General features: G+C 40.0%; 1 protein-coding gene across 6 annotated transcripts; it reads left to right on the top strand.

The window, feature by feature from the left end:
* Positions 1-82: 82 nt before the first annotated feature.
* LOC129567980 (bridge-like lipid transfer protein family member 1) lies at positions 83-20,505 on the top strand (the record flags this gene model as incomplete). Of its 6 annotated transcripts, none has more annotated exon segments than XM_055445418.1 (46): positions 83-429; positions 764-926; positions 994-1,129; positions 1,209-1,480; positions 1,579-1,952; positions 2,022-3,092; positions 3,163-3,469; positions 3,543-3,803; positions 3,867-4,061; positions 4,133-4,501; positions 4,572-5,049; positions 5,124-5,205; positions 5,268-5,450; positions 5,772-6,083; positions 6,148-6,373; positions 6,438-6,688; positions 6,751-6,874; positions 7,129-7,236; positions 7,457-7,730; positions 7,793-7,969; positions 8,036-8,156; positions 8,225-8,537; positions 8,688-8,886; positions 8,964-9,279; positions 9,353-10,022; positions 10,086-10,250; positions 10,326-10,451; positions 11,027-11,147; positions 11,391-11,585; positions 11,660-11,826; positions 11,918-12,074; positions 12,148-13,132; positions 13,198-13,408; positions 13,474-13,797; positions 13,888-14,226; positions 14,304-15,215; positions 15,282-15,746; positions 15,824-17,181; positions 17,442-18,108; positions 18,182-18,571; positions 18,645-18,899; positions 18,970-19,095; positions 19,185-19,437; positions 19,519-19,710; positions 19,784-19,911; positions 19,979-20,505. In XM_055445418.1, coding segments are annotated over 45 exon segments (15,000 nt in total). In that variant the 5' UTR covers positions 83-429; positions 764-806.

A 20,505-nucleotide genomic window follows, 5' to 3' on the forward strand; every position in this document is an offset into this window, starting at 1 on the left:
GAAAAAACATCGCACACTCTGACGAAGAGAGACACTACTCTCTCAGTGAAAAACGCTATGACGTTTCTCACATTGTTTTGATGGGTGTTTCTTCTGTCAACTACATGTGACCGCACATACTTGACGACAAAAATTGTTTGAAAACAAATGCAACAGGTTGAAATGAGAAAAAACGTCAACGCATCATGAGCCAAACGTCAGACTCAGTGTTTGACAGTTGAAACGTCAAGCAGCTCTTCTATCCGTCAGAGTTTTCAATGACAATTGGTTGGATATTTTTGTCTTTGTCATTGATAGATATTGTGAAAACGTAGCGAATGAGTAATTTTTATTTTGTAGAAAAAAACCAATCGAATCATCTCAATTAACAGATGAGTCGTTTAGTTTAAGTGTTTTGTACGCGAATTGCGTTAAGTTCTTGCCATGGACGTAAGTTTCAATGTGAATTTTACACTGTGCAAGTCATAATAAGAATGTTAAAAATCTAGTGAAAAAGTGCTGCAATAATGGCGACGCCATTTATTGAGCTGGGATCAAAGTTGAATTTTTTTTTCGTAAAATGCCTTTGGCCCGCATTTTATTTTGTTCATCACTCGGTATCTAATCAATTGATGCGATTTAATGGATAATGCCCGAAAAAAGCTGAATTTAAAAATTTCTTGTGATTTCGTTTGCACATTATGTGGGACAATAAATACAATTAGAAATTATTGATTTTTCATTTAATTGAAAAATGTGTTTTTTTTGTTTCTTTTCCATCCAGTTGGATTGAGTGAATTTAAACGCAACTGATTCAACAAACAACAATGGCAGATATAAGCACTGAAACGTCCGATTTGCTGGGCTTACCCAGACCTGCACAATTTAACTACGGTAACTTCAGCCACAATGTGTCCCTGGATAACTTGGTTATGAATGCCAATCTGGTAAGAACGCAATGTCATTTCGTGTGATTCCATTCAATAAGAATCTAATAATCGTCGACAAATATAGGCTTGGCTCGTCGGTTCGTTAGCAACATCAATTCTATGGGTAGTCTATATAACATTCTACAATTCACGTGTTGTGGGATACTTTCTGACGAAAATCATAAATCGCATGTTTATGAAAGGATGCTACTTTAAAATTGGTGTGTATACGTAGACTAAATCACGGTCACAGACCATGATATTGCATTTGTGTCGATACTAATTTCAATTGTTCAACAGGTTCACTGAACTTGAATCCATTGGCGGGAAAAATTATGTTTCGTGACGTCGTGTATATTTGTTTTGATTATTCTATTCGTGTGCAAGATGGATATTTTATATTTCGATGGTGGCGTTCGTATGTCCCAAAAGATGTGTCGGAAGATTTATCACATTCAGACACTCGACTTTCGGTGATGCTGAATGGATTCGAGCTGCATGTTTTCAATCGATCTGAAATGTACTCGAAACTCGAAAAAATATTCGGATTAAAGCCATCAATTTTGATTCCGGTATGTCAAAAATGATTCTTTCTCATTTTCAAACCTTTTTTTCGCATCTTTCTCTTGACTCTTTCGTTACGTTATTTATTTTTCTTTCTTCTGCACAGAATGAAAATATGACAGCTGAAGAAGCCGCAAAAATGCGTGAGGTCACCTTGAACTTGGAAAATGAACGGAAAAATAGTGTGTCAACGAATAAAAATAAAAAAGCCAAATCAGAAGCAATGGCAGCTAAAACGTGGCGCGATTTAATTCCAGTTATCAAAATTGACATTTGTTCGGGGCGTTTTGTGTTTGGCAATCGTTTGACGCCGACCACATTGTCACTGTGTGTTGAAGAAGCGAAATGCGTATACAGCACCAAGCCAGCCGCTTCGCGCTTGGACCATTTTATGCACTTTTTAAAGGCAAAAATTGAAAATGCCAAAGTATTATTAGCACCATCGCCAAAATATACTGGCTTGGTTGATGATCCACCCAGGTAAGTTTTATTTGAATGAAGGAAAAAAAAACGCATAAATAAAACATAAAAATTTGGATTCAATTACAGATATATGGGCGAAGGATATGTTGTGATGATGTCTAATTTAGTAGAATTGTACTATTATATTGATGAACCGGGAATCGTGGAAGAGGAGCCGGTTCTGTTAACATTAGCGAATGGTGATGTGGTCGAAGCATCGCCGCCCGTTTGGGGCCTAGACGTAAAATGTGGAAAAGGAACCAATTTCAGTTATGGACCGTGGGCTGACCGACAGAGAGATCATCTCTTTAAATTTTTCTTCCCGCCCGATTGGCAAACGATGCAAGTGACTACGCCGCCAAAGCCAGGCGATCGACGTGAGTATCAATCGTTCGATTTGAGTCTGAGCACTCTGAACGAAGCAACAATCGATGTATTATTCTCCAAGAACAAAGAAACGAATGCAATGCATGTTACAATCGGTCCTGGGTCGTACTTCGAATTAACATTGCCATGGATCATCCTACAAGATGGCTTCACAACGAAAGTAGCCGGTCAATTGTTGCATGTGGAGGCAACAACGAGTTTGCAATACCGTAGTTTAGCCAAATGTGAATCGCTGGAATTCAAGATCCGAGTACATTACCCCCTGAGATTTAACGATCATCAAGAGTGGATCATCAATTTGACTGGCTGTAAAGCGACAGCCTATTTATTATTTGCACATAAGCTCTTCTTCCAAGATTTGATTGAAGATTGGGCCTCGAAAGCCCGACCTGACATACTGGAATTCGTTCCATACACGTGGAAATTCTGCGTTTTGCTAAAAGAATTCGAAATACTCATGCTGTGCAACGATTACAATTGGATCGATTGCTCAAGCACCAACCAAGAAAATAATCATTTGGCGTTCTGTGGCGATTTATTCGATTTGAGTTTTAATCTGCCGTTTGACGATTTTCTACCGAAAACAATTCCTATTCGACTGTGGATCCATGGCGAAGATTTAGATCTCAGTTTGTATTTGCCGGAAATATCGACAACAAGACCGGTGGTCTTGGGAATAGATGCAAATATGAAATTCCTTACGCGCGATGGCCAAGTCAAAAGAGTCAGCGATATTCCTAAGAAAAAATGGCGAAAAGACTGCCTTCGAAGGTACATTTCCTAAATTTGAAAACAAGTCATTCAAATAATTTTAAAATTTTGTCACGATTTGAATTTTCAGTGCCGGTTGGATTGACTGTTGGAGTGTTAGCATCGTTGCAATAAAAATCAATTGGATTTACCACTTGATTCCGCCACTGGGGCCTGTTCCTCAAGCCGATATTACTACACCCGAAAAAGAGGAGATCCTCTTAAGTCCGATTCGAATGCCCAAACTCAAATCGCCAGCATTAAAATGGGTTCAAACCGACTCTGCACAATTCGATCCAAATACACTGCCACCAGACAAAGTCAATGTAGAAATAGAGATTGGATCATCGGTTCTTTTTGCCTATGGTACCATTCTGAGAAACTTCATTAATTTGAAGGTGAGTGAAACCATTTTTGAACAATTGATTCAATATAAAAACTAACAACGATCCGTGTACCTATCTTTTAAAGGAAAACATATTTGGTGAAGATCAAGAATTCACCGACATGAGCGTGAGCGTAGTAAATACAAAATCATCAGTGCTACCGAATCTAGCACAATCAATTCTGAAAGTTCCACTAAACTCTTCGAATAAGGATGATGCATCGAAATCCATTTCGGAAGTGAGTGCTGTTGACGAAAAACCGAAACCGTTCGACCCACGGCTCTATCGTCCACTTGAAGTCATTGTTTCGTTTACGATTCATGACGTTCAAGCTCATATTGTTAAGGTAATGAAATCGAATTGGTTTTGGTAAACTGGGAAAGATTTCAAGTTTTCCTTTGTTTTACAGAGTTGCAATGATAACGACCCACCGTGTCCGATCATTTTGATTGAGCGTCTTGGCCTGGAGCTCAAAAAACGGTTCTACGAAACGGAAATTCAAATTCTGGTTAGCCCGTCATTCTTGATCTCGTCCGACACCGTTGTTCGGCCAAGTAAAGAGAAGCATTTGAAACAGGGTCACTTGCTTTTATCGGCGATGCAGGTGAGTTTCAATCTAATGACCATAAAAATCGGATTGAATTGAACTTTCTTCGAAAATTATTTTCAACTTAGGTGCGTGGCCATGCAATGTTCAGTATGGAAGGAAGGTCATTGGACGAAGAAACTGTCGAATACGGATGGTTGCTAGAAATTCATCTGGGTAAATTGTCAGGCAAATTAACCATACCGCAATTGTATCACATTGTAACGGGATTGGAAACATTCCTAACGCTGGCAATCGATGCTGAAAATGAGTTGCGACCGCCAAATTCCCAACGAGACTGCCATCACGGAGTTTCATCGAGCCAATGTGCCCATACGAAAGACGAAATCAAATACCGTTGCCCAACATCGGAAGATATTAAGTATCGCATGACTCGTGTGGCACTTGATGTTATTGACTTGTATTTGATTGATAGCGGAACGGCATTACACACATGGGTAATATCTTATCGCACATGAAAATGTCATAATCTAAATATAAAACTCACGATTCATTACTTTGATTCAGATATCTCCGGTGCGAGTGTCCACGTGCAATTTACATGGACAGAAAGTGAAATCGGGTGTCACTGCGCTCATTTCCACGGTCCTGATTCGTCACTTTGTGTCAACAAACGGCCATTTTAGTCAAGCAAACAACGGCAGTAGTTCATATAGCAATACAAATACAACGGGAAGTGGCCGATCATCAAAAGTACAACAACCACACAGTCAAAACAATTCGGATGAGAAACGCGAAGATTTGAATATTTTGGTGAAAAAAGATGCAGGAAGTTCAGTGAAATATAAAAAGGAATCGGATTATGGATTCATCGGTAGTGGACACCGAAGAGGCTCGCGAGATAAGGACGATGTTCATTCGCATCGGCGTTCACGCGATAACGACTTTCACCATCGACGAGAGAGAGATGAGTTCTCATCAATGCATTCATCGGGCCGAGATAAGATTCGAGATTCAGAAACAGACCCGTGGCTTGAAGTGGGATGTAAGTGGAAAACAATTGGCTCGTTTGAGAATTGAAATTATGGAAATTGATTAATTTTTTTCTTCAATCAAAAGGTGTCTCTTTTGGACCAGTCGTTTTGGAATCAGCATCGGCTTTGCCTATCCCAGAGCATTGTCTGCATCTTGTGCAACACAAGTAATTAATCTTCTTGAAAGAAGTCAAACGAATTTTCGATACTGATTCTTGCTATTTTACAGTTTCCTAAAAGTGCATGACAAAAAACATAAACGGCTATGGTTCCTATGGAATTCGGGCTTTGATGCAATGCGTTGCGGTTGCATTGGTGGTACCGCTTTCTTTGGCAACAACATCAATGGACCGAAATTCTTCAAACCATCGGCTCAAGACATTCAAGATGGCATCAATATAGCACGATACCAGTAAGTTACTCGGTTTTTCTTATTGAAGCTGAACGATAATTTGAAATATTTCGAAAACATGAAAAATATGCGCATTATTGAAATATTGTCGAATGCATGTGATTTGAAAAAAAAATCGTCATTTTAAGTACATAGCTCATTTTAAACTAAAAGCTGTCAGATATGGTACAAGTTTTTGCTTGACAAAGCCAGAGTCTATTTTTGTGTACAGAACGTAGTGTAATTCGACAACATTTTTAATTGCTCGTTACACCCGTTTTTCTTTGTAATTTATTCACAAAATAAAAATACCGATTCAATAAAACCACTTTTACATTTCAGTATCAACACAAATTCGAAAGAGTATGGCTTTGGACAAAGTATACTGTATGAAAATCAATTGGTGTTCCATACACCACCGTACAGTTTACAACCAGTATCACTGCAAGAGTGCTACGAATATATCGGGAAAACGAACATTTGTGTATCGAAGTATGATCCTGAACCGAAATCACCACACAATGTCGACACCTTGTGTACCAGCAGTATTTCTCCCATCGAAAAGAGCGACCGACAATCAAATGCAGCAAGAAATGTCGAGGGTGGCTCACCAAATGTATTTGACAGAAAGCAGCTACGCAAGCATTCAACATCGTGAGTATTAAAATCACCTTGGGGAAAATATCAAATTTTGAGCGCTAATTCCACCTTTTTGCAGCACTCAACGGCAAAACAGTAGCTCAAGCACGCATGAGGTGCCATACGCTCGACTGATCGATAGTCCAAACAGAAAACCGGGACAAGCTGCAAATAGTTCGACACCAGTTCCTAATGAGTCCGATGTAAAATTCAAAACGAATCGATCCATTCGTGTGCCAACACCAAAGTCTAGTGCATCCGAATCTAAGCTCACTGTAGACTACTTCCAGAAGAGTGACATATCGGTATGTAGTTGAATATTATTCACACGAAGTGCATAAAGCTAAAATTCTCTGTGGTTTTCATTAGATTCCAAGTGAAATAATGTCACATTCGGCACCACAAACACATCCGCTCCAATTTGATTCCGACCAATCGATTGACAGTAAAATCAAATCAGATGAATCGTTGGCACGTGAAGTTCAACGAACGATATCGCTGACCTCGGAAAATCCGTCGGAAGCATTCTTTTCGGCAGATGAGGATATGCACTCGTCCAGTCTGCGAACAAGCATAACCGATCGCGTAATTCAGAAGAAACGATTTGCATCCGATTTAAGGTGAGAGTTTACTATTTTTCAATTTTTCGTCACAGTCGACTGAAATTCTTCCTTTTTTGCAGTATTGGAGTGCCACCAGACGTGAATGGATGTTTGTCAACGCATCGTAGCGATTATGAAATTCATACGCCCGACAACAGAGACTATCGAGTAAATGCAAAACGACCGCAAAGCACAGCCGAACTCGTAAGTAACCAATTGAACTACCATTTTTGCTTTGCTTAACTTATTTTGCTTCAATATAAATCTATTCTTGGCACCATTTTGCATGTCAACTCAACGTTTTCTTATTATGCCAATTACTAACACAATTTCACAACATTGTTGTCCATTGTTATTCAACGTAAATTATCCAACACCAACAAAATCTCACACACACACACACACCAACATCATTATCAACCAAAAACCATCATCCATGCAATTGCCCATAAATTCAGAGCAACGACGAACGTCGTTGTCTTCATGGTCTTGCCACGCCGCTACGGAGATTGTGTAGCGTTTCACCAAGACCAGAACAATTCAGGCACTTTAAACCAGTCTATGATGTGAGTAACCTTTATTTTAAAAGTGCAGTGTGCTTCTTAATTTCTGTTTTGTGGTATATTTTTGTGGAACTTTTTTTCTTTTTCTTCTTCAACTGTCTGTGTAGTGTGTAGTCGTCTTACTTCAAAAACCATTATTTTTACTTATTCTAAAATTAACATAGAATATATAGTTCGTTATTTGAATTCATTGCCAATTGCATAATCGAATCTCTTTTCATAGGCTGAATCACAAGAGTCATCATCGGATACGCCGTCACTGTCATCGAATTCGTTCATATCGGCAATGTCATCGCAAGAGGATATTACCTTGGTCAATCTGCATATGCAAGTGAATAAACCTATAATCGATTCACCGTTGCTGATGGCGAGCTATGTGTCACACCTTGCTCAAGTTCGATGCACAAATTGGTCCAGTTGCTGTTTGCCATTGGGTGCCGACGCCTTTTCAACACCTCTGTTTCAGCAGAATGACGACGGTGGTTTAACATACATTGGTAAGGCCGTTCACAGTATCCCATCACTGGCAGTTACTAATTACATTGCATCTTGTGTTTAGGTTGTAAGCTGGTGCCGAATTTCAACACATACTCAAATTGGCGGGAAATACGGATAGTTTCACATTCCGATGCAGGCAGCACATCATCGATGCACGGAACTCAATCAATTCCGCGATCACATCCGTGGGATCCAAGTGTAACCATTCGATCTGCTGACACTGGCAGCCACGTTGACAGTATGTGCTACAGTTGTAATTAAGTTAAATTAAGTACTTTTAACGCATTATTTCTTCTTATTGTAGACGACGAGAAAGAGTTTATGACCTCGCAAAATGACACCGCAACGCGGAATTCAGTAGTTGTCAAGTTCAAGGGAAATCTCGAAGTAACTCTAACACCACTTCTATTGGAGGGACTACAAAAGTAAATCTAAAAACATTTACAATTGAAATGTTTGAATGTAACTCGAAATTGTAATTGTTTTCTTCCAGAATGATCGAATCAGCGATACCTGTTTTCTCCACCATGCACCCATTGAACGCAATCAATTCAATGCATGCGTCTTGTATTCGAAATGTTGAAGCGGCAAACATATTGAAAAAGGATCAATCGCTGAGCTATTGGTCTCGAGTGCATTCTAATTCGAAACGTTCGACAGCAGAGCGAAATCTTCAAGGGCCCGGCGGTGGCTCTGGACCGGTCATAACAGATGTGTACGAAGAAAGTATTTCGACGCAAATCCAAGGATTGGTGGTATTGCAAAGAGTCAATATTTCACTCATTCAGACATCGGTGGTGGAAGAAGTAAGTAATACATCGTTTTGAAAAACGAATAAATAATTTTTTTTCGTATGTGCGCGCGAGAGAAGAAACGGTGGAAGCGACGACTTTCATTATTTGCACAATGCACCGATACTAAATTTTACCATACTAAACTGGTGTTGTTTCTTCAAGGTAATATCATTCTCTGCATTGGACAACGTTCAAGAACTAAGTTGTGCATCCCTTTTGGCCGTTAGTTTTGATCAAATATCGGCGCGTTTGCATTTGGGTAAAACCACGAAAGCAGCTATTCACACCGTTTACACACCAACGGTTCGATCGAGTGGATTGAAAAAGGGACGTATTATGAAGGGAACGAGAGCTCTTTTATGTATGTAACCACATATTTTATATCATTGCATTCGATTTTGCAGAGGGTTAAATTATTCAATTTCTTCTCTCATTTAGCTCACTTGTCGTCACATACTCGGAACGACAACATTCCTGGCGAACCAATATTAATCGAAACATCCGAGAAACAGCAAGAGGAATTGGTGATAACCTGTGACATATCCAAGGCACACGCTCAACTGCGACGGTTAAAGAATGAAAGCGTTGTTTTGCAAGATGGCCAGATTATTGTCACAGCCATTCCAATACATAAGAGTCGTGCAATGTTCGATTGCATTAAACTGCCCGAAGAATCGAATAAGGATATAAATGCATTCGGTCTGATCATGTTCGAGTGTGGCCTGGAAGGCATTAGAACCAAAATGGTTAAACGGTAATATTTGACATAAACAATTTACAATTGAAATTCAATTCCTAACAACACGATGCGATTTGATTTAATGCAGATCGCAATTTGAAAAGTCTGAAAATAACGAGGATAATATCAAGACTGTTGTCGACTCGACAAACAAGCGCGACGCATCAAATGCTGATAAGCATACAGGAAAAGAAGAGCCATCTGGTACAAAAGGAAGCGAGGCGATGATGCCGAAGAGCAATTTGAAAAATCCAACAACGCCAAAGACGCCTCGCGATAAACTTCAACCCAATTCTGAGATTAAATCGAAAGAAGGAGAAACTAATGTAAAGGACAAGATCAAGTTTTCATTCATATCATCCGAATCAGTTCACAAGGCTGGAGGAAGTGATCTATCGCAGCAACCATCAACATCAGCCAATGCAGCTAGCCATGACAAGGAAACAAACAAGGCTGTTGTTGCAGTCTCGAATAATAATGGACGTGCATCGTCCTGCGTGATTGACTTGAAAACCGTATGGTTTAACTTTGCTGCACCGCCAAGCGTTCCAATCACACGTAAAATCGATTATACGCGACTGGATTGGAATTTGCTGAGTACTGCATCACCTGCAATTACAGCGTGGATGAACCCCAGCAATCGATTTGCCATCAAAGTGGTCGCCATGATGAAGGCGTTCCACTTGAGACGCACAGCGATTGCTGCATGCATTATGGCAGATGGACTCGAAGTGCAAGGCATACAGAAACATCCGAAGGTGGGAGAAATGAAAAATTGAGCTAAATTTTGTGTAAATAAATGCTTTTATATCCCTCAATAGACACGATATTCGGCGAAATTCACACCGTTGGCAAAGACACTCCAAGAGGATCCAAGTTGTCAATTGTGCACGGTGATGCAGAAGTTTGTTATTCAAGAAACTTCTCATAAAATAAATCACATACTGAAACATCCAGATCTACCACAGTTGACTACACTGCGTCAGGTTCGTATTGATTCAAAATTAATATTTTACGAAAATTGAACTAGAATTGAATTGAACATTTTTTCCGCTAAACAGGGTGTTATCGTACTGAGTCGTCAATGGAAAAATATGCTGTACAATCCAATGTTGTTCGAACATCAATACAAAAACAAATTAACGCGGCCGTTGAATGTCACCTTTGCCGTTCCGCAATCCGAAGAGGTAAATCTGTTGTCATATTTCATGTTCACATTTTTTTCTTTTGGTCGAACCTTTAACATCACCCCACGTTACAAAATTATCTTCAACGTTCATTCATCGATTTAACGCGTTTACTGAATTGAACCGAAAATAAACCTAATCGCATGTTTCAGCACACTGACTCATCAAATGATGAGATTTATGGATTTGATGGTGAATCCCATCATGCAAATGGTAAAGGACAACAACATATCAATTGGTTTATTTGTGTCGAAAATATTTAACACTTTCACATCTTAATTGTATCGCTTGGGGGTATCACGCACACATCTATTAAATCCATGCACTATTTTCCCAAATGCTCTCAATGTTCCTTTTTGTATTTGCGAAAGAAAGTTTGTTTAATTCCGTTGAACTTTCTCAAATTGTGACTACGTCTTCTGATGTGAACTCATTTATATATTTGAACTGTGACTAACAAAGGCAAAAAAAAATCTATCCACTATTGTTTAATCGTTTTATTTTGTCGCAATTGGTTCCATGGCTATATTGTGCCTATTTGTATATATCTTTTCTTGCATTGAACCGATTTCCAGGAGGGTGAAGATGAAAATGACATGGATGGAAATGAACCAGCCGAACATAATACGCTTATCAATGATGAAGAGAGTGAACATACAATGCTCTTGGGCCGTGGTGCAAATCAACAATACAAGGGTAACCATTTCCTCCTCAAAACCTTTTCCATCCGTCCTTGTCCATTCCATACGTTTTGAATTAGTCTTATGCTTTGATTGTTTAGTTCTTATGATGTACAGTTTATGTTTTGATAGTTGTTTGTGTTTTGTGATTTCTAAAGCTATCATTTAACTAGGCTTTGAATGTTTTCGCATCGAATCTCAACACAGTCTTTGGGCAATTCTTACTAAAAAATTTTTTTTTCGTTTCTTCAATATGAAGTGTTGAAAGCACCTGATGTCACGACTCAGGTAAAACTTTCAGATTCGGCCAACACATCGCCATCGTTTAATTCGATGAAAATGCGGAAACGACCGAGCAAGAATTCACTGCCACATGTTGTCCATTCGTCGAGGTCCAGTTTGCATATGTTCCCAATCATATCCGGATTGGTTGAAAAGCAAAATCTTGAGATTGGTAAGTACACGATCAACGCATAGAATTTTAGGCAGCATGAAAATTGAAAATGACCATCGGTTTTCATTTTAAAGAGTATGGAACACTTCGAGATGGATCACTGCAATCGTGTTATAGTTCGAATACCTCGTTAGATCGACCATGGTCGCCTACACCGAAAGACGATCTTTATTCTTGGATGGCAAAACAGCACAAAGAACGAAAGGAATCAGTCAACAAGGAGAATGCAGGAAGTATTATTGTAAGTTTGGAACGGATAGGCTTTAGCTATGGCTAAACTAAAATATCTACAAAAGTTGGTATAAAGATTAATAACGTTCAATCAATTTCAGGAGACGAAACGAACAATGACACCGACACGACCATCGTTTGGTGCATCGGTGATGCAAGATTCGCTTCGCTTATTAGATGCGCATTTGATTTTTGAGCCGATTTTAACATGTTTGGGTGTGATGCCCCAACAAATGGTTAATAACATAACAAATTCCGGTGAGTTATTGCTAGTTGGAATAATCGAATCCTAATTCAATGAAAATATTCTAAATTCTGAATTATTTTACAGACATGCCATCGTTGGATAGCCTTGGTACGAATCTTTCACTCGTCGGTTCATTCGATGTGATGCGTATCGATATTGTAGTGAGCGAACCGAATGAGAAGAAGTTGAAAAATCGTCCAGGTCCGCGCAAAACAAATGGAAAATTCCCACATCCAAACCTAGAGGAAATGCCCGCATTCCTGTGTGAACGAGTCGGCGTTGAGCTGGAAGTTTTGAAAGTGACTGATGGTCTAACCGATGACAATAAACCAAATGCACTCTATGTGTCACGCGGACAGCTGAAGAAGCTAACAAGCACCATGATCAATTTCAGTTTCAACGTTCGGTACATTTCACAACAGGTCAATATGCCACTGTTGCGACTACTGCATCAAATCACGAATATGTATCAAAATGTAAAAGATGCCCAAGATGAACTATGCGATCAGCCGACAACCTATCGGAACACATTACCATTGAAAGACGAATCCAGTTTGGCATCGGAAATGAATGATCCAACAATAATGGAATCCATACAAGAACCACTGGATAGCACATTGCAAGATGAACATTATGATAAATTTAACGAAGGCTATCAACTGGGCCATTCGAGTAGCAAAGGTCGAATACCAACTGTGGCACTGACACCATCACCTGGAGTACGCAGACCACAAAGTTTTGCGCAAAAACTAAAATCAACAAGCAAAACCGTCAAAGGAAAACTCGGATACACAAACCTAAATGAAAGCATCTTAACACCAATTAAAAAGAGCCCAACAATGTCCATTGATAATCCGTTCCGAACATCAAAAAATTTTGGTGACCATCAAAAATTCGCAAACGGTCTTCCATTTGGTATTGCACCCGATGCGCACACGCACCGATCATCATCGTCGAACATTTTACCTGGCACAAGTGGCTTAATGGATACGCCGATTTGTTGGAAAACAATGTTCCATTTGCTTGAACTATACGCAACTATGCCTGAAACAAAAACCGTCAAACAAAGGTAATATTTTGAATTCATCACACAGTTTGCTGAATATTGACCAAAAATATGTTTTCTCCAATTAGAGTGTCTATATCACCCGATCCCACCGAGAAAACGGCTAAAAAGTTGAACATTTCAAATGAATCCAAAACGATTGACATCGAAGAAGAAATACCAACGACACCATTGCCACCACACCGAGAGACTACGCAGCCTGAAAGGACTCGCTTGATCGTGTTCGGTGTGGCTAAAATCCAGAAAACACGTCTACTGGCTACATTAAGCGGATTAAAGGTAAAATAAGCATAGTTTGAAATAACAGATCGAAAAACATACTAAAACTGTCCTTTTTTCATCAGTTGGAAGCAGAGATAAGTGCTTTGCACAGCAGTGCAACGTGGCGAAAGAAAACGAGACCAATTGCTCTAGAGTGTTCACACACTGGTCAATTGGGACGAGCAATGATCGTTTTACTGGAAGGAGTTGCTCCAAACCAACAAACCGTCGTAAAAGTCACCGTAGGCAAGAGCCAAACATTATACTCGAGCGTTTCGAGACGAGGCAAAGATAAGAACAACGGGTTGTTGTCAATCGGAGCTGTTAATATTGACATTCCACAGCACCCAGTCGCTTTGCACGGTGTAATGACACGAAGTTCGAAGCAATTGTCTACAACATTGCAGGTAAGATACTAAAATCGCCATCAAATTCCACAAACATCCTCATGAAAACGCTTTTGAAACTCGATAATACAATCTCACTTCTATCTTTAGGAACTGCGAGTTACGCGCAATTCAGCCAGATTATCGCGTCAAAATGAAGAAGCGGAATCACCGACACATTCCAAGGACAATTCCAAAGAGAATGGACGAAATATCGAAAAAACCACACCGTTCCCGACCAAAGTGAAATCGGCCAGTGGATTGATCCAGCCACTAGTGATGCAATTCAACATTCTTTTGCAAAGCCTATCAATATCGGCTGCGCTGCTTCCATCACTCCAAGCGCAGTATAAAATGGATCGCGTTACGTCCAACGGAATCAGCGGCTACAAGGCCAAATTCACAATTGATTTGCCGAATCACACTCTGAGCTTTACAACAAAACACTCTGTGAGTATACATTTTATTTTTTCATTTGATTGTTCTATTTTAGTCATCAATGAAATATTTCGCTTCATTTCATGAAGACAACGTCGTCTGCGGAGACCATTCTTCCACCGGAGGCATCGATTTCATTGCCTCCGATTCATGTGAGTGCACAATATGTGACCGAAAATGCTTCTCAAGACATTCCTGTCGATGGTGTGGTCCTTCGACAAGGCGGCTACGTATCGGCTTCGGCAGAGATTGGAAAATTCGAACGATGTTTGACCACTGACCTACTCAACCATTTAGTATTTGCGCAAAAGGTGTTTATGCGCGAAGTGAACGAAGTTGTTCAAAAGGTATTAACCGGCGAAAAACCAGTACCACTTTGGCTAGACGATGGCGAACTCAGTACATCGCCAGTCAAACAGATTCTTTTTTCGCTCAACATTCGCATGGAACGTATCCAATTGACTGCAACAACTCCATGCTCATCGGCCGTGCGGTTCGAAACGAATGCTTTGGAATTCCATTTATCCAACCGAGTGAAAAATATCGCTGAACGAGCCAATACAAAGCTATTTGTGAAGGCGCAAATTGATTTCAATTTATCACTCGGACAAATCATTCGCAATGTTATGTTCGACGAAGCCGATCCCGAATTCCAACAGTATGCCTTCTTCAATACGACCATCGATTTGAGAAATGCATTCCAAGATGAAATGCTGAACGATGACCAAGAATTGGTGCTAATTACTTTGAAACGTCCACTGATCTATATTCAGCCAGTTGCTGTTGATAAAGCAATTTTAGTGTGGCTTAACTACAAAAATGCCTATGAATATTGGGCGGAGAGACGCGCCAACCTGAATAAAGACGTGCTAACAGCCACACAACAAGTTTTAGAGAAAATGCCATTCCAACATTTGAGCGCATCGAATTTATCGACGCTGTTCTTGCAATTGACAGTCGAAGACATGGGCATTTGTTTGCCATTGAATCAACCGCCAATGGTAAGCGATTTTATTTTAAATGTCATTTTTTGCTTTCGCCAAATCGAAATTGTTTCATAATTATAGACCAATTGGACGGCCCGATCATTTGCTGACTTTGAACCACGAGGTGCTGTTGTGATAACACTTGAAAATACAAACATAACCGCATGTAATTCCGGATCACTGGTATCAACCGGTAAATTCTTTGGACTTTGTCTTCGATTCACTGATGAATTTGAAACAACATTGGATGACTGGAAGCCAAACATGAATGAACCGATTATGAATTTGTGCGTGGTATCCGAGGGTACATACGAAGTTTGTTCGCGTACAACAGTCGCCAAGAACTCCACAGAAAATGCCAAGTGGCTTTTGAATGTGAAGTGGCAAATGGAAGGTGTCGACATTCATTTGGATGTAAACATTGGAAAGCAGCTGTCTGCATTGGGCCATACACTGACAACGCTTTCAAGTTTCGAAGAAGATGAAAGTACAACGATTTACAGTCAAGACAGTGACGACGGTGATGGAAGCGTTAAAACGAATAAGGTAAGCTGCAGTGATATTCAGACAAAAAGGCATTATCGTCATAATGATGTGATGATTATAAATGGTTTCTTATTTAGGAAAAGCAGAACAAGCGACAGCAAAAAACCATGGAAAATATCCCATCGTTTATATTCGATCCGACACTGGATTCGAAGAAACGGTCGCTGATGATGAAAAAGGAGATGAGCGAACAGGTGAAGACAATAAATGATTTACGAACATTGGGAGCCACCGCAGCAACCATAGCCGCTGAAGAAAGACGGTTACAGGAGCTACAAGCATTATGCTACAAATACTTCCGCCGAGATATGATTCAAAAATGGAAACGACCGTCAAAAGTTATGCTCAGAACTGCAAATCGATCGCAATCGTTCGTTGCAGCTTCTCCAAGTGATGAAAATTTTTTGGTTCAAGAACTGGCCGATAATGACTTGAACAACATGTTCGATTATGACAGTGGTGATTTGCACAGTGAATCATCGAAATCGGGTCCAACGCGCAGTTCATCGTTGAAAATTCGATCAAATCAAACTCAACGAGTGTCGTTCAACGATACGATGCGTCAGTCATCATTGCCGAGTGGTGATTCTGTAACTTTCGATTGGAAGGGCTCACAATTATCCGATGTTATTGATGTCGACGGCGAACGAGTTGAATTGCGGAAAAAGAATCTGACGTATCCACAGAAACAACAGGAGCCGAATATTGATTTCGAACTGGACATCAAAGTGCTGGTCAATTCCGGCAAGTGTGTTTTGCACACAAAACCGGTGAACGATGAAAAAATTAATGTTAATACCTCTGCAACGGTGAAGCATCACAAACGTGAACGTAGCATAGGAACGGATTGGGGCAGTCCAGTTGCTGGACGACGCAACAAAGATAAGACACGTTTGCGGTACACAACTCCTCAGAATACTGTGTTCGTTGACTTGACCATTTTCCATATTCCCGGTTTGGACGTAAAAGTACACTACGAATCGAAAACAGTATCTGATGAAGCGATGCCACGTTTGAGCGTCACCGATACAAGTACATTCCGTAGAAGTGGCTTCAAGCGAGCATCACTTTTTGCTTGGATGACACTGCAAAGTGTGCCGGAAGAGACTATCATTTCTCCACATATTTTGGAATTTTTGGAACAAACACTCGAACCAATTCCATTGAAAACCGAAGAACTGTTTCCGTCCAACAATCCGGTTAATATGGATCTCTTGCAAGAGAACTATAACTATGTGGCCTATGCATCATTCCCCGTCGATGTGATCGTTTACTTCCATATGCAGCCGTCAACGTTCCGATTCAGCTGCTTACCTGTTTCCCGTGTAGAGTGCCTACTACAATTGCCCAGCTTGGACATTGTGTTCAGTTCGAAGCGTCAAGATGACGATCAAGTGATGAATGATGCTGATAAGACACCAACGGGTGGACTGAGGTAAGAGAAGAAAGTTCGATATTTTAGTCGCATATTGAACTAAAAGCAAAACTAAAACTGAAATTTAAACTTAAACTCAAATTTTAAACTTGAACTGAAAACTACAAAATTGCTATGGAATGATTGATATGGAAACTAAACTATTCATGTATTCATGTATTCATACTGTTAAACTACATTCTAAAGTCGGCTTATCAAAGTAGACTATAAAATCAATAAATAATAAATAATAATAACTAAATCTTCATTCCCATTTCCAGTATCACCGGTTGCCTTGCCGATTTCAATGTGTACATTTTCCATCCATATGGAGGTGGAAAGAAGTCTGGACAAAGGGAGCCATCGCAATTCTCCCCACTGGCCGATAGTGAACGCAAAGATTCGTTGAGCATCAATGTGGAATTCGTTAAATTCCATTTGACCAGAGCAAGAAAGATTAATTTCGAAACAAACTTCAAAAAGTCGAGTGAACAGCGCGCCATTGTTCGATTTTCAACAATCGTTGACATTGGAAGCGCTTCGTTTAAATACGATATGCGTCGTCTTACGGAGATTTTAGCCTTTCCAAATGCCTGGTACAGACGACGTATCGTACGACGTCTATTCTTAGGCGATATTAGCACGAAAATGAAAACAAATCCAACGAATGAACCCGAAGCACCTACTAGTCCGAATCCAAGTGAGCTAAATAAGGACCACGCCAGCATCGAGAAACCCGTACGAAAACCAGGCGATCTGCGTTTGGACATCAAAACCGACAACATTTCACAAACTTCAAAACTTCATTCGGAAAAGTCAAGCTTCGACTCGAGCACTTCACTCTCCGAAAGCAATCAAATCGCATCGTGGGAAACACTAGTGTTATTTGCTTTCAATTTCACAAAGTTGAATGTGCAAATGAATATGGGCAATGTTATGGGCAATGTGGTATGTATCTTTGGGTCTCGGGAATCGTCGCATATTCATTGGGAAAATCTAAAATTTTGATTTAATTTTTCAGATTTGGCTGACTAAAGCATTCCGAAGTGACGGACGCTTGAGCATCGGCAGTACCGGTCGCAAAAATATGTATATCGGTTTCGGACTTGGTGGTTCAACGCTCGATGCCAAAGGCGGTATTGTTGGTGGAACAATCGATTTGAACAAAATCAATACATATACTCATATTTGGGAAGAACAAGGTGTCGAACCACACCATAAACTCGGACTGACGCTGGCCGCGCTAGAACTTCGTTTGGACTATATGGGAACCAGTGTTTTAATGACTCGAATAAGTTCTCTCAATGTTGCCATGAGAGATGAATGGAAATGCTCAACAGAAATTGGCAAAATGCTTCCGAATGAACGGCCCACAATAATTCTAATACACGGTGACTTGAGCTGGGACCAGGTAATTTACCATTGACTAGAAAATCCTCTAAAAAATTTGCTAGCAAAACCATATTTTATTCATGTTTCAACAGTTTCAAATGATGATATCGAAATCAACAACAGCTGACCTATTGAAAATGTTCTACAAGCTTGAAGAGTTCTTTAGTCAGCAGTTCAAGTCATCGAAACGCGTATTTACAAATCTGGAACCACGGCTATCTAGTCGATCATCAAGTAGCATATCACGTCGACAGCGAAAAACAACACTAAACTCGGAGAATTCATTCGAGTCGCGAGAATGGGGTGATGCTCATCATCATAGACACTGGCAGAAGCCATTAAAAAAAGTAAGCGCCACAAAACCTCAATTATTAGAAGGACATAAAATAAATTCCACTTTCTTCCGTTTTCCAAAAGGCAATGGGACTAATGCTGACAACATTAAGCGTTCCACTTCCAAAAACTGGTATCGTTTTGGGCGGTACAATTGAGCTGCATGGAACCAACATTTCACTGGCCTGTTTCCATGGAATTAATTTCAAGGTAAACCTTATAATAGACTGTTAATTTGCAAATAGTGACTCACCATCAAGTTCAATCATTTTTCATACACGATTCTTTTTTATTTCAAGGCTAAATCATGGGCATTGTTCAGTTTACGTGATCCTTGTATTAATTTCGCCACCGAAGCAAAACAAATTGATAACACAAACGATGTCATGGTTATTCAAACGTTAACTTTCGGATTGGGCATTGCGAACAATACGAATCAGACCCACTCGTTGGCAACAGTTTGTCGTATGACGCGCAATATAATATTCCCGCCACAATTCAAAACGTTGCAAGAATGGTTTAGCTACGCATTTGCCAGCAGTGAAATCGATGGTATGTTTATATTTATATTTTTCAATCCGACTCGGTTCTTTAAATGATGTTTTTTTTCTATTTTTTTATTGAACAACTTAGCGGTTGAACGGTTCCCGGTGTCCGAACGCGAAAAAGAGCAAAATACAAACTCAATCGAGCGAAGTCGAGGTCAGTCGAATAAAACTCAAGACCACAATCACAACCGTGAAGTAATATTTGCTTTACCAAGCCTGCGATTACACTTCAAATCAGAGCACTTGCAAGGACCCTGTACGCCCGACTCCAATTCAGGTATGTTTCATCCATTACAACAAAATTAAGGGAGACAAATGTATTTAATCGTGTGTTTTCCCGCTTAATTTAGACAAACCATCAGTACAATGCAGTTTCATCACGGAGTTTGAGGATCACATTTTCGTGACAGTCGACGCGGACGCATTCTTCTTCTTACACGATTTGATCACATCATATGTCAAGGAGAAGGAAAAAATGGTAAGTTTTTTCAGCAGAGGAGTTTTCTTTTTCTTCCTCGAGACTAACGATTTGGATCTTTTTTCAGTTGATCTCACAAAATGCACGTGCATCATCACCAAATCCGTCGCAGTCAAGCAATTCACCCACGTCGCCTAACGATGTGAAAAAATCTGATCAAGCTCCTACAACCAGTTCATCGCCATCACCAAGCACCTCAACTGGAGAAAGCACGCCCAATCAGTCGAAGAAAGGATCAACGGATAAACTACAAGCCATGCTGAACAGCAAAACGATCAGTGCTAAGTTGAATAAATCGGAAATCGAAGCCTATCTGAGAGATTGGCGAAACTTTGAGTGTCAAACATGGCATTTGGAACCGACAGTACGTTTACTGTCTTGGGCTGGTAAATCGATCGAACCGTACGGTATCGATTACATTCTCAATAAATTGGGATTCAGCCATGCACGAACAACAATACCAAAGTGGCTTCAACGCGGATTCATGGATCCGCTCGATAGCCTGGCAGCATTACTCATCATTCAATTGCTCAGTTTAGTTAAAGACGACAGCACATCAAGTAGTGATGACGCCAAAAAAGATAATAAATAATT

This window comes from Sitodiplosis mosellana, unplaced genomic scaffold, assembly GCF_009176505.1.
Source record: "Sitodiplosis mosellana isolate CC-2019 unplaced genomic scaffold, AAFC_SMos_1.0 Smas_scaffold_14, whole genome shotgun sequence".
In the NCBI taxonomy this organism is placed as follows: Eukaryota; Metazoa; Arthropoda; class Insecta; order Diptera; family Cecidomyiidae; genus Sitodiplosis; species Sitodiplosis mosellana.